The sequence below is a fragment of the Mya arenaria genome, chromosome 9 (assembly GCF_026914265.1).
Source record: "Mya arenaria isolate MELC-2E11 chromosome 9, ASM2691426v1".
Taxonomy (NCBI): Eukaryota; Metazoa; Mollusca; class Bivalvia; order Myida; family Myidae; genus Mya; species Mya arenaria.
The window spans coordinates 49,402,149-49,416,152 of NC_069130.1; the positions used below are offsets into that span (position 1 = coordinate 49,402,149).

Below are 14,004 nucleotides of genomic sequence, written 5' to 3' on the forward strand. Positions count from 1 at the left end.
GTATGAATAATAGTATAATACAACATTATAATATAGCATTATAGCATATTCACAATTGTGAATGATAGTATGATACTGTATTATAATTGGATATCATATTCACAATTGAGAATGATAGTATGATACTGCATTATAATTGGATATCATATTCACATTTGTGAATGATAGTATGATACTGTATTATAATTGGATATCATATTCACAATTGAGAATGATAGTATGATACTGCATTATAATTGGATATCATATTCACATTTGTGAATGATAGTATAATACTACATTATGATTGGATATCATATTCACATGTGTGAATGATAGTATAATACTGCATTATGATTGGATATCATATTCACATGTGGGAATGATAGTATAATACTACATGATATAAATAGCATATTCACATAAGTGAATGAGTATAAGTATAAGTAAAATGTTGCATTATATTTGGATTTCATAATCACAAGTGTGAATGATAGTATAATGTTGCATTATAATTTGATATCATAATCACAAGTGTGAATGAAAGTATAATATTGCATTATAATTGGATATCTTATTCAGAAGTGTAAATGATATTATAATATTGCATTATAATTGGATATCATAATCAATGGTGTGAATGATAGTATAATGTTGCATTACAATTGGATATTTTATTCAGAAGTGTGAATGATAGTATAATGATGCATTATAATTGGATATCATAATCACAAGTGTAAATGATAGTATAATGTTGCATTATAATTGGATATCATAATCACAAGTGTGAATGATAGTATAATGTTGCATTATAATTTGATATCTTATTCAGAAGTGTGAATGAGAGTATTATGATGCATTATAATTGGATATCTTATTCAGAAATGTGAAATATAGTTTAATGTTGCATTATAATTTGATATCTTATTCATAAGTGTGAATGCTAGTATAATGTTGCATTACAATTGGATATCTTATTCAGAAGTGTGAATGATAGTATAATGATGCATTATAATTGGATATCATAATCACAAGTGTGAATGATAGTATAATGTTGCATTATAATTGGTATCATCATCACAAGTGTGAATGATAGTATAATGTTGCATTATAATTGGTATCATCATCACAAGTGTGAATGATAGAACAATATTGCATTATAATTTGATATCTTATTCAGAAGTGTGAATGAGAGTATTATGATGCATTATAATTGGATATCTTATTCAGAAGTGTGAAATAAAGTTTAATGTTGCGTTATAATTGGATATCTTATTCAGAAGTGGGATTGCTAGTATAATGTTGCATTATAATTGGATATCTTGTTCACTCACGTTATGATTCTAAAGTGTTTCTATATTAATATTTTCAATAAAAGCTGTTTCAATAAAATGAATTACTGAATATAGATCCTGACAACAAGAGCTTCTGAACAAAATATTGGTCAATAGACTGATAAGTTATATATGTTTATTCACGGTAGCATTTATGTACTTGGATAAAATGTAGCGTTTTAATATTGCATCGATGAAATGAACTGACTTTAACACATTTATATAGTGTCCATGTTTTAAATCATAGTTCGCAGGTGATAAAAGATGTTTGCAATATATACGTGTATAAATATTCGACAATGTTCAACTATACACACATTGTTTTCTTATTGTCCTGAAGTTGTGTCATTACTTTTTATGCTTTATCGTGTGATCACTTTCTGATGCAGATCAGTATTATTCTTGTCATGCACTTATCTATTATACGTACTCACGGTTATCTTTTTTACACTTGTTGTGTTTTTGTTTTAAATTTAATAAATATCTAAGCAGATTGACCTTAATTTTTCAAAGACGAAGGAATAACATGGAAATTTGAACGAGCCATCATAATCTAACGATTTAGTTTTCAAGTACAAATCATGGATGTTGGGATATGTGTTTTTTTACTCCAGGACCTTCATTAATTTTGAATAAGGTTGTTAAAAATTATTCCTAAGAAAATTCACGTGAACATAAGGTTAAGTGACTTGCCTAGGCTTAAACCATTCAACGAAACATGTCCATGTTTTGTTTGTTATATTCCTATATTATATGTATTTATACTGCGCATAACTAAACAATTGATCGTTTTAAACAGGTGTATTGGACAATATCTTTAAAACCAACGTCATTTTGTGCGTTCAGACAACATGTAGGTATCAATTGACGGCAAACTGTTTATATAAAACAAAACGTTATTTATACGGTAATATAAGTAATTTATATATTTATATTTACAAGTTAATTGATTTTTGCGAGTCTCGAAAATAATATAAAGCTTACATTGTTCATGGTGCGGTATGAGCTATAAATGTACATCTAAATACTATAACTAGTTGCTTGGCTTGAGAAGATGGCTACTTCAATCCTAGGTACAATACAACTACCTTTGTTACCCATGTAAGGCATTTTGTAAAAATAAAACTACTTGAAAAGCGGAAATGTATATCTTAAAGGGTTCAAAGGCTAACCATAGCGTGTTTAGTTGTTTATACGGTTATCATTGTGCGGAAACGACACTAATGGTGTCTGTCGTAAATCGACAACGTATGGTGTTGGGTTTAGAGTAATTATTCCAGGTAAGATAAATATATTCATTTCTATTGTCAATAGTGTCAATATATTATGCCGTTTTGTGGTATGTATCCATGCGGGCGACCCGATGAACTAATGAAAAATGTATTATGAGAATCGAAATGTTTTTAACCAATGGTGAATTCAGACCTAGAGGAAAGGTATCAAAATGCACTCTGTACACCTGTTTTGTCAAGATATATTTGCATATAGAACCTCCGTACCTTTGAACTTCTAAGACTACATGTACGTGTCGTCTACCCCGTCAAATGAGTACCGTAGTACTTTTACTTCTCAAATGTACTGTTTGAAATCATTATATTTAATCCTGTATATACAAAAACATATATTCAAATTGTTTTTCAGTTCTATTTGAGTTGTGTCAACAATAAAAAATACGGTATCGACCCATAGACTAAGTATCGAAACCGGTACTACCTGGAGTAGAAGAGATATCGATAATAGGACCTGTCCCTCGTGTAATATCGTGGAAGATGTCTCAATGCCACTTCCTTTTTGAATGTAGCATGTATTCAGCATTACGGCAAAGATACATTCTTCAATATTACTGCCGACACCCAAGTACTGTTTAAATCCATTGAACTATTTATGTCAAAACAAGATGACATCCTTAGAAACCTTCCTGTGCATGTACATGGAGCTTTCGATATTAAAAAGCAGCATTCTTTGTCATTCGCACACATGTCAATTCTTCAATATATGATACAAAACTTTCCAATACCCATATTCCTTAATAAAACATATATTCATTTTCATTTGTTAATCACTGACCTGTCAATTGTTGAGGCCAAAACGCACAACGTGTCGGCACGAAAATACTAAACAATGTTTTGGCGCATTGTTACCCAGCAACTTGACATATCTTCACATTACCGCATTTTTGTTGCGCCACTAGTTGCATTGTTGCATCGTCACCTTTTTGAGCCGCCACTTTGTGTTTCCTGTCTTAACCCTGTGAACGATTACCCACTTATATCCCTCATTTAACACAGACGCTTGTACTGGTCTTATGAAATTGACAGTTATTTTTTCCATTCGTTCATAATTTCAAATCGAGTGAAACGCATATCAGATATATTTTCAACTTGAGAACGTCATGAAATAGTTTACATTTTTCATACCTTACAGCATGATAGTACATACAATGGAAACTACCCGACAAACCTAGCAATCCCAAGTTAAACGATGCGCAAGGATCAAAGCTCAACAAAACTCATCTAGATAACATCAGAAGAAAACTGATTTATTAAAGATAAAACTAGTTTTACCTCTCTCTACTTATGTATGGTATCAAAACTCCGATTGTAGTGCTCTAGCTTTTGTCTCAAAATCCATATGAACGCTGTTAACTATACATAATTGCTATTAGATTTACCCTATTTAAAGTATTGATTATGCCTACGTTCTCAAGACATGCGGACCCTTACTAGCTGATTGTATATTTGAAGTATTTGAATGTAATCCTAATGGCTTCAGCGGATCGTTCGTACGTTATAGCATTCAAATCGTCATAAAAACACATTTAATGGTATGGTATGCCATATATATTGCTAGATAAAAAGAAAACGACAAGGCGATAATCATCGTGTGCTTTCCCTTGTCACAGTCACAAAATATATGTTTTAAACATCTAAGATATTTTGTCAGATTTGATATTAATTTAGGAATTATCGATTTATGCTATTACCTAAGCACTTCTTTGTTAAAAATGAAAACATTTGATATAATATTTCTCTATTAAAACATAGTATTTTAAATCCATACAATTGAATAAACTCATGGCCAAAAGGTATACGGTAGTAAATAAATGATTTGAGCTGTCATTTTAACAACGTCCCTTTTAGACTTCCTGGTTTCTGGTTTTCAAATCAAATATTTCTTTCTACACCTACATACGTTAACACAGCTATAATATATTTAATAAACGTTTAATATAAATATAATGATTCATCGGATTAATTACATCTTTGTAATTACGTCTATTGTTTGGGCATCATGCTTTTTAGTGAAAAGAACGGTGAGTTTTACTTTTTGTTAAATTATAATTTTAAGCGATGTAAGCAAAACAGTTTTCACTTTTATATATAATACCACCCACTCAAAGAACTGTTAATTTGTATCATACTAACCAGTCAACGATTTAATTGCAATGTTATTGTTTTGAATATTAACGTGTATCGATGATTCACTGATACTATATACTAATTAAAAACAAATATCTTCAAATTTATTAGGTTGAATTGGTTTGAGTTTCAGTGTTTCAGAGTTTCAGTATGCAGTTAACTACCTAATAAGTGAAAAAGTACAAGCAAAAAACGTAATGATTTTATATCATAAATTACGTCATTGTATATTTTTAACTAGTTTAAAAACTCTTGACGTGGCGTCATACATGAATAGTTTTGAAAATATGCGCTCTTTTTAGCGACGTTTACTGTCTTTCGCGCGGTAAATCATCAAATTAGTATTTAAGGCTCGTTTTTGAGCGATTTTAGAAAACTCCTTTAATACATTCCATTCTGAATTACCGCTCATGCAATTAAATGAAATATGATCTTGAAAGAACCTATTTAGCGTGAAGTGGAATTGTTCAGATTTCAATAGATTGTATTGATAAAGATATTATTTCAATAAATGTTTATCACTTTATCCGTGGGAATATTTAAGTACAAATGATGTCACCATGCTTTGAATAGGTGCCATATATAAGTATAGAAAATACGCACGTTGAACTCAATATTAATTTCTGAATATGTATGATCTGCCCTGTAAAATTTGAATTTATTAGTAGTTCATTTCTGTTTCTGGCGGTTGTGTCTGTGAAGCTCTTTTTAAATTGATATTATTTGTTTTATTATCAATTCCATTACGTTGATGCTGGCTCTAATGTGTTTTTATGTTTGATTTTGCATGTGTTGATAAGGGTTGGAGCATTTATTGTTGAGCGCCCATAAAAGGGGTTTAATCCTCTGTAAAACTATTCTAAAATTTTCATTTACCGTACTAGAATATGTATGATAAAAGTAATTTATGTAAGCCAATCCATTAAGTTTAACAAAACACTTGTTTAAGGAGGGATCGCTGACGCAACTGGATTATTGTCATCAAAACAAGGACACTGCCATCGCCTGCTGTACATGTGTTTTCTATCATCAATCAAGTAATCCCAATGAGTGTGACAAACCCTGTCCCCCGGACTATTATACAATTTTCGATAACAAATACTTGTGCAAAGAAGAACAGCCAACATCTACTGCCATTCCAACGACAAATCTGAACCCAACCACGCCAAAAGTCCCTGATTCTTATTATTGTATTCGCCAATGTGCATCAGGAGAATACTATGACAAACGACTTTTAAAATGTCAAACATGTCCGACACATTGCCTTGAATGCAATGATGAAAAGAATTGCACAACTTGTTATGTTAAACATGAAAATGAGTGCTTGCAAGAATGTCCAGAAGGTTTTTCTAAGTCTGTATAGAACATTAAAGGTTCAATCATGTGTAAGGAGAGCGAAACCGTTAGTCAGAGCGAAATAATAGCCATTGGATCCGCCGTAGGAGTCGTTGTTCTGTTGGTTGGCTTTGCCATAGTGATAGTAAAGTTAAAACGCAGGACTGCTGGAAGAACGCAGCGGGACTCAGTAAGTTTTTTTCAAAGCTCTTTCTGGTAGCTTTTTTACGTACCATTTATTTAAAGAAAGAGCCACTTGCCAAAATACTCGACATATCACTAAATCTGTTAAATCCGCATCTCGAACGGTTATATTTCGGACCCATTTCATAAACTGTGTTGAACCAGATATAAAGTTTTCAAAGACAAAGGATTTATCTAAGTAGATGTACAGATGTCCATAAGCAGTTGTTTGGATTTAAAGTACGTTACCTTCCCCACCCTTCAATCAACTTCATTTTTTTCACAACGATTGTGTTAGAGTTTTATACACTTAGGTCAAAAATAGTTATAATGCAAACGGGAACAATGTTTAATACATCAATGATTTTTACTAATTATTCATACATAAAAGAGTATGTATTGTGATTGTTTAGACATTTTTCACGTTTTATAACGTTGTTGAATGAGTTCTAAGTTCTGAGTTTAAATTGCATGCGTGTAGACACCATAATTCGTGAACATCTGAGATTAAACGATATGTTTTGGAATTTCATTTTTGTCATATATATTCATACACGCTCCCTTGAATTGTAGAGATAAAAGGTTTAAACTAATAGGGTGCTTTGTTTTCCAGGAAGACAGCAATCAGAATGCTGAACCCAACGAGGAAAGAACACCAAGCCGCGAGCATAAAGAAGAAGAATATACGACCGTTACGATTCCACCATCTGACGAAAGCGAGCTGCCTGGTATGTAAGACAAAAATGTCCTTATTCCATCCATTGTCAATGAGCACCTACACATTTGCAAGGACAGTTGCGTTATATATTGTTTCAAAGTTTAAACATAGATAGAAAATATACGAATTGTGTTCAAAGAATGTTGTCGGTATCTTAACAAGTTGTTTGTTTACAGTTTAGACATATCTAATTATTGAAACGATCAAAACCAATTTAATTAGCTTCAGTAAATAGAATCTATCTAGCTGGTCAACTGTTTCCATACCTTGGTATTGTGCTTGGCACTCAAATACGGATTCATTTGACATAATATCAGAACGTGTATATGGCAAACAACATGTGTATAGACATTTGTAAAATAAGATTGTTAAAAAGATTTCCAATCCTCTATGGTTACCATTATGGGTCAAAAGACGATATAGCTGAAATGTCGGAATATAACGCCAATAAAAAAAACGATATAGAAATATAATAGTTTAAAGTTTTTCGAAGAAGGAGTAATATGTTTATTCTCGCTAGCTTGGTATGGTGATTATTATCTTAACTGTTTTAAAATGAACATTATGATTAAATTAGATAATACAAGGCCATCGTTTTGTAGATGAGAATACTGAACCCACCAAGAAGAGAACACCAGGTCGTGTGCAAAAAGAAGAAGAATATATGACCGTTACAATTCCACCTGCTTGCAAAACAAAGCCGTCTGGTATGTTAGACAAAAATGGACTTATTTTATTCATTGTGAATGAACATCTACACATGTATGTTGCAGTTCACAGTTAATTTACTAGCATAGCACGGGTGTGATAAGTGAAAGGCGCATAGAACAGGTTTTACAGGACAGTTATTGTAAGATATTGCAGTTCATATTTAATTTACTAGCCTAGTACGGGTATGATCGCTCAAAGACGCATGACAATAGGTTATAGAAGGACAGTTGTGTTATTTAATGATTCAAAGTTTTATTACAAGGCCATCCTTTTGCAGAGATGAACACTAAATCCAACAAGGAAAGACCCACAAGCCGCGAGCATAAAGAAGAAGACTATATGACCGTTACAATTCCACCAGCTGAAAGATTAAAGGGTGGTACGTTCGACAAAAATCGACTTATTATATCTTTTTTGAATGAACATCTGCACATGTGTATTGCAGTTCATTGTTAATTTCCAAGCGTTATATAGGTATAATATGTAAAATAGGTTCATGACAAACGCTTTGCAAGGACGGTTTTGTTATATATTGTTTTTAAGTCTAAGCATTATAGGTAGAAACTATTCAAATGGTGTTGAAAGAATGTTGTCGGTATTTCCGAATGTGATTCATTTACCGCTTACGTCATATGCCATCATTTAAATGCTCCTGGATACTAGAAAGAAGCTTCAGCAAAAAGAAACTATCTGGTAAGACTGCTAAGTTATTTTTCCTCGTTAATATGGTATTGTGGTTATTATCTGAACGGTTTTAAAATGAACATACTGATTTAGTTTGATATTACAAGGCCATTGTTTTGCAGATCGGAACACTAAACCCACCAAAGAAAGAGCCACTAGCCGCGAGCATAACGAAGAAGACTATATGACCGTTACAATTCCACCATCTGTCGAAACAAAGCCTGGTATGTCAAACAAAAATTTACTTATTCTATTCTTATTCTTTTAATAATAAAAAAAACTACAGCGCATAATCAATTTACTAATTTACTAACCCTGTATGGTTACCTTTAAAAGTCAAAAACGATAAAGCTGCTATGTTGGAATATATCGCCATTAAATTAAATACCATTTATACATATCATATTATTTCCGAAGAAAGATTAATGTGGTTTCCTCGTTAATATGGTATGGTGATTATTATCTTAACTGTTTTAAAATGAACATTATGATTAAGTTAGATAATACAAGGCCATCGTTTTGCAGATGAGAATACTGAACCCACCAAGGAGAGAACACCAGGTCGTGTGCAAAAAGAAGAAGAATATATGACCGTTACAATTCCACCTGCTTGCAAAACAAAGCCGCCTGGTATGTTAGACAAAGATGGACTTATTTTATTCATTGTGAATGAACATCTACACATGTATGTTGCAGTTCATAGTTAATTTACTAGCATAGCACGGGTGTGATAAGTGAAAGGCGCATAGAAACAGGTTTAACAGGACAGTTTTTGTAAGATAAGCCAGTTGATATATAATTTACTAGCCTAGTACGGGTATGATCGCTCAAAGACGCATGACAATAGGTTATAGAAGGACAGTTGTGTTATTTAATGATTCAAAGTTTTATTACAAGGCCATCGTTTTGCAGATCTGAACACTAAATCCAACAAGGAAAGACCCACAAGCCGCGAGCATAAAGAAGAAGACTATATGACCGTTACAATTCCACCAGCTGAAAGATTAAAGGGTGGTACGTTCGACAAAAATCGACTTATTATATCTTTTGTGAATGAACATCTGCACATGTGTATTGCAGTTCATTGTTAATTTCCAAGCGTTATATAGGTATAATATGTAAAATTGGTTCATGACAAACGCTTTGTAAGGACGGTTTTGTTATATATTGTTTTTAAGTCTAAGCATTATAGGTAGAAACTATTCAAATGGTGTTGAAAGAATGTTGTCGGTATTTCCGAATGTGGTTCATTTACCGCTTACGTCATATGCCATCATTTAAATGCTCCTGGATACTAGAAAGAATCTTCAGCAAACAGAAACTATCTAGTAAGACTGCTAAGTTATTTTTCCTAGTTAATATGGTATTGTGGTTATTATCTAAACGGTTTTAAAATGAACATACTGATTTAGTTTGATATGACAAGGCCATTGTTTTGCAGATCGGAACACTAAACCCAACTTGGAAGGAGCCACAAGCCGCGAGCATAACGAAGAAGACTATATGACCGTTACAATTCCACCAGCGGCCGAAACAAAGCCTGGTATGTAAGACAAAAATGTACTTATTCTATTCTTATTGTTTGTTAATGAACATCTACAGCGCATAATCAATTTACTAATTTACCAACCTTGTATGGTAACCTTTATAAGTCGAAAACGATATAGCTGCTATATTGGAATATATCGCCATTAAAATAAATACCATTTATACATAATCATGTTATTATTTTCGAAGAAAGATTTATGTAGTAATATGGTATGGTAGTTATTATCTTAACTGTTTTAATATGAACATTATGATTAAGTTAGATAATACAAGGCCATCGATTTGCAGATGAGAATACTAAACCCACCAAGGAGAGAACACCAAGTCGTAAGCAAAAAGAAGAAGAATATATGACCGTTACAATTCCACCATCTGTCGAAACAAAGCCGCCTGGTATGTAAGACAAAAATGGACTTATGTCATCCAGTGTGGATGAACATCTACACATGTATGTTGCAGTTCATAGTTAATTTACTAGCATTGAACGGTTGTAATAGGTGATAGGCGCACAGCAACAGCTCTTACAAGGACAGTTTTTTAATATATTGCAGTTCATAGGTAATTTACTAGCCTAGTACGGGTATGATAGCTCAAAGGCGCATGACAATAGGTTATAGAAGGACAGTTGTGTAATATATTGTTTCAAAGTTTTAACATTAGTAGAAATTTGGTTATTTTCTAAACGCTGTTAATATGGACATTATGATTAAGTTTGATATTACAAATCAATCGTTTTGCAGATCAGATTAATGAACCCAACGAGGAAAGAACAGAAAGCCGCGAGCATAAAGAAGAAGAAGACTATATGACCGTTATAATTCCACCAGCTCGCAAATCAAAGCCTGGTATGTAAGCCAAAATTTCAGTTTTGTCATCCTTTATGAATGCACATCTACACATTTGTACACGTTTTACACGGACAATTATTTAATATATTGATTCAAAGTTAAAATAAAGATGACAGTTTAGTCCGTGGGAATCATTGAAATGATTCAACATGATAGAATGCAGTTTCAGATAAACAACGTATATATCTTGCTAGGCTTTTGTTTTAAACCTCGACATTGTGTTATTCTGATATTTGGATTATTTCGAATACTAACAGAAAATGAGAAACAAGACATGAAGGCCGACAAAAAGCAGGAAAATGCTGATGGCGATGATAGTACAAACCCGCCGCCTTTACCAAAGCGTCTAGAAAAATCGAAAACTGAAGTCGAAGAAAAAGACGGAAACGTACAGGATGAAATATGCATCATTCCGACATCATTACGTAGATGTAATAAGATTGTTATAGATGGGTAAGCTTCAGCCAGGTCAGGCACATTTACCACCAACATGCAGCATTTCAAAGATTTTTCCTCACCAATCTGTTTTGGCCATGTGTGAACGATAGTATAATACTGCAGTACATTTGTGATATCACATTCATTGACGTGTTGAGTCTAAGCTTGAGACTCAGAATCAGAAACGTGAGTTTTAAAATATATGTTATATGAACATGTTTAATAAAAGATGTGTTGATAAAATTAACGTGTATATACAGTTATGTGCATTATATTTTTTTCAACATTTACCAATATTGTGATTCTCTTAAAGCAATATTTGAATAACATTAAAATTGCAGTAATGAGTCTGAACTTCTGAGTTTGAGTTCTAAATATTAGTCAATGGACTTACCAGTGTTTCAAGTTATGTATGTTTATTTACAGTAACGTGTATATGTACCTGGATAAAATGAAGCATAAATAATACATTTGCCAAGTGAAACTGACTTTAACACATCATATTGTGTTCATGTTTAAATTCACGTTTATGAACAGGTTTAGTTGTTTGCAATTTATGTGTATGAATAGTACTTTGAAGTATTCTTTCACTGTTTCATCACTTTCTGATGTAGATCGACATTGTTCTTGCTATACACTTTCCTGTTAAACGTACTCAGTTATTTTTATTTTTTATGTACTCTTTGTGTTTTCTTAAATTTAATAAATATTTAGTCAGATCGACTTGTCTTAATTTTTCAAAAACGAATGAATTACACGGACATTTAAACGCGCCATGATACTCCAGCGATCTAGCTTTTAGGTAAAAATCATTGATGCTGTGTTTTGAATGAATGCATGCGTCATTGTTTTACTCACGGACTCATGGTTATCATTGGGCGAAAACGACACTAATGGTGTCTGTCTTAAATTCACAAGGTATGATGTTGAATTTAGAGTAATTATTTCAGGTAAGATAAATGTATTCATTTTATTGTCAATATTGTCAATTTCCTTGGCCGCTAAATGTGGTATGTATCCATGTAGACGACTCGATGAACTAATGAAAAATGTATTATGAGCATCGACGGGATTAAACCAATCCGTGAATTCAGACTTAGACGAAAGGTATCAAAATATACTTTTATAACTGTTAAGTATAACGATAAAATTGCATGGAACCTCCGTGCGTTTGAATTTCTTGGACTACATTTCGTCTACACCATTAAAAGGTCAGAAGTCAATCCTGATCATTTAGCAATCATAAATGAGTACCGGAGTACTTTTATTTCTCAAATGTCCTGTTTGAATTCATTATATTTATTGCAGTATATACAAAAAAAATGTTTTCAAATTGATTTTCAGTTTTATTTGAAATGTGTCAATACTGAAAAATACAGCATTGCTTTCAGCAAATAAAGGGTATCGATCCATAGACTAAATATCGAAACGGGTAGATGGAGTAGAAGAGATATCGATAATAGGACCTGTCCCTCGTGTTATATCTCGGAAGATGAATGCCACTTTCTTTTTGAATGTAGCATGTATTCTGCATAAAGGCAAAGATACATTCCTTAATATAATTACCGACACCCAAGTACTGTTTGAATCCATTGAACTGTTTTTGTCGAAAAATGCAGACATCATTAGAAACCTTGCTGTGCATGTATATTCAGCTTTCGATATTAGAAAGCAGCATACTTTGTAACTCATACACATGTCAATTATTTAATATATGTGACAAAACTTTCTATATACTCATATACCTTAATAATAATACATTTATTCGTTTTCATTTGTTAATAACTGATCTGTCAATTGTGTGGCAAAAGTGCACAACATGTCGGCGCGAAAATACGATATAATGATTTGTCGCATTTTTGCCCACCCACTTGTCGCATCTTCACATCTCCGCAGTTTCATTGCGCCACTAGGTGCATTGTTGCATTGTCACCTTTTGAGCCAACACTTTGTGCAATCTAAAATTTTATTCCCATGTGGCGGGGGGAATTAGCGCAATGTGACAATGCTTTTTCGCAATTTTACCACGAAAAAACGAAATTGTCGACATAATCTACTTCCGACATGGAAATAATAAATTGGTAGTATCTCTTAACAGCTGTAGTGTTTACAGCGTTTTCAAATCTTACCCTGTGACAGATTACCCACTTATATCGCTCATTTAATACAAAATGCTTGTACTGGTGTTATGAAATTGACAGTTGCTTTTTCCATTCGTTCATAATTTCAAATCGAGTGGAACGCATATCAGATATCTTTTCAACTTGAGAACGTCATGAAATAGTTTACATTGTTCATACCTTACAGCATGATAGTACAATGCAAACTACCCGACGAGCCGAGCAGTCTCAAGTTAAACTATGTGCAAGGATTGAATCTCAACGAAACTCGTCTAGATAACATCAAGAGAAAACTGATGTATTAAAGATAAAACTTTTTACCCTACTCTACTTCTGTATGGTATCTAAATTCAGATTGTAATGCTCCGGCTTAAGAAAATTATCTTAAAATTCATATGAACGACGCGGTTCACTATATGTAATTGCTATTAGACAAACCGTTTTTAAAGTATTGATTATGCATAAGTTCTCAATGCGGACCCTTGTGAGCTAATTGTAATTATATATCAATTGTTGTATGTCATCCTTTAGAGCTGCAACGGATCGTTCCTACGTTATATAGCATTCTAATCGTCAAAAGAATGCATTTATGGTAAAATACTTTTGTTATTTGAAATAGAAATATATATATACAATGTATAGAAGTTTGTGACGCGCTTTGGTATGCCGTTATGTTATTTATGTTCT

The 14,004-nt window shown here is 32.6% G+C and overlaps 1 protein-coding gene across 1 annotated transcript; it reads left to right on the plus strand.

Annotated features, from left to right (window-relative positions):
- Window positions 1-4,490: 4,490 nt before the first annotated feature.
- On the plus strand, window positions 4,491-11,910 carry LOC128203435 (muscle M-line assembly protein unc-89-like). The gene is made up of 12 exons (XM_052904846.1): window positions 4,491-4,626; window positions 5,682-6,257; window positions 6,864-6,978; window positions 7,571-7,675; window positions 7,957-8,058; window positions 8,486-8,587; window positions 8,889-8,993; window positions 9,276-9,377; window positions 9,805-9,906; window positions 10,200-10,304; window positions 10,652-10,756; window positions 11,017-11,910. The coding sequence occupies exons 2-12, from the start codon at window positions 6,114-6,116 to the stop codon at window positions 11,214-11,216; spliced, it is 1,287 nt and encodes a 428-aa protein (XP_052760806.1). The 5' UTR covers window positions 4,491-4,626; window positions 5,682-6,113; the 3' UTR covers window positions 11,217-11,910.
- Window positions 11,911-14,004: the final 2,094 nt, after the last annotated feature.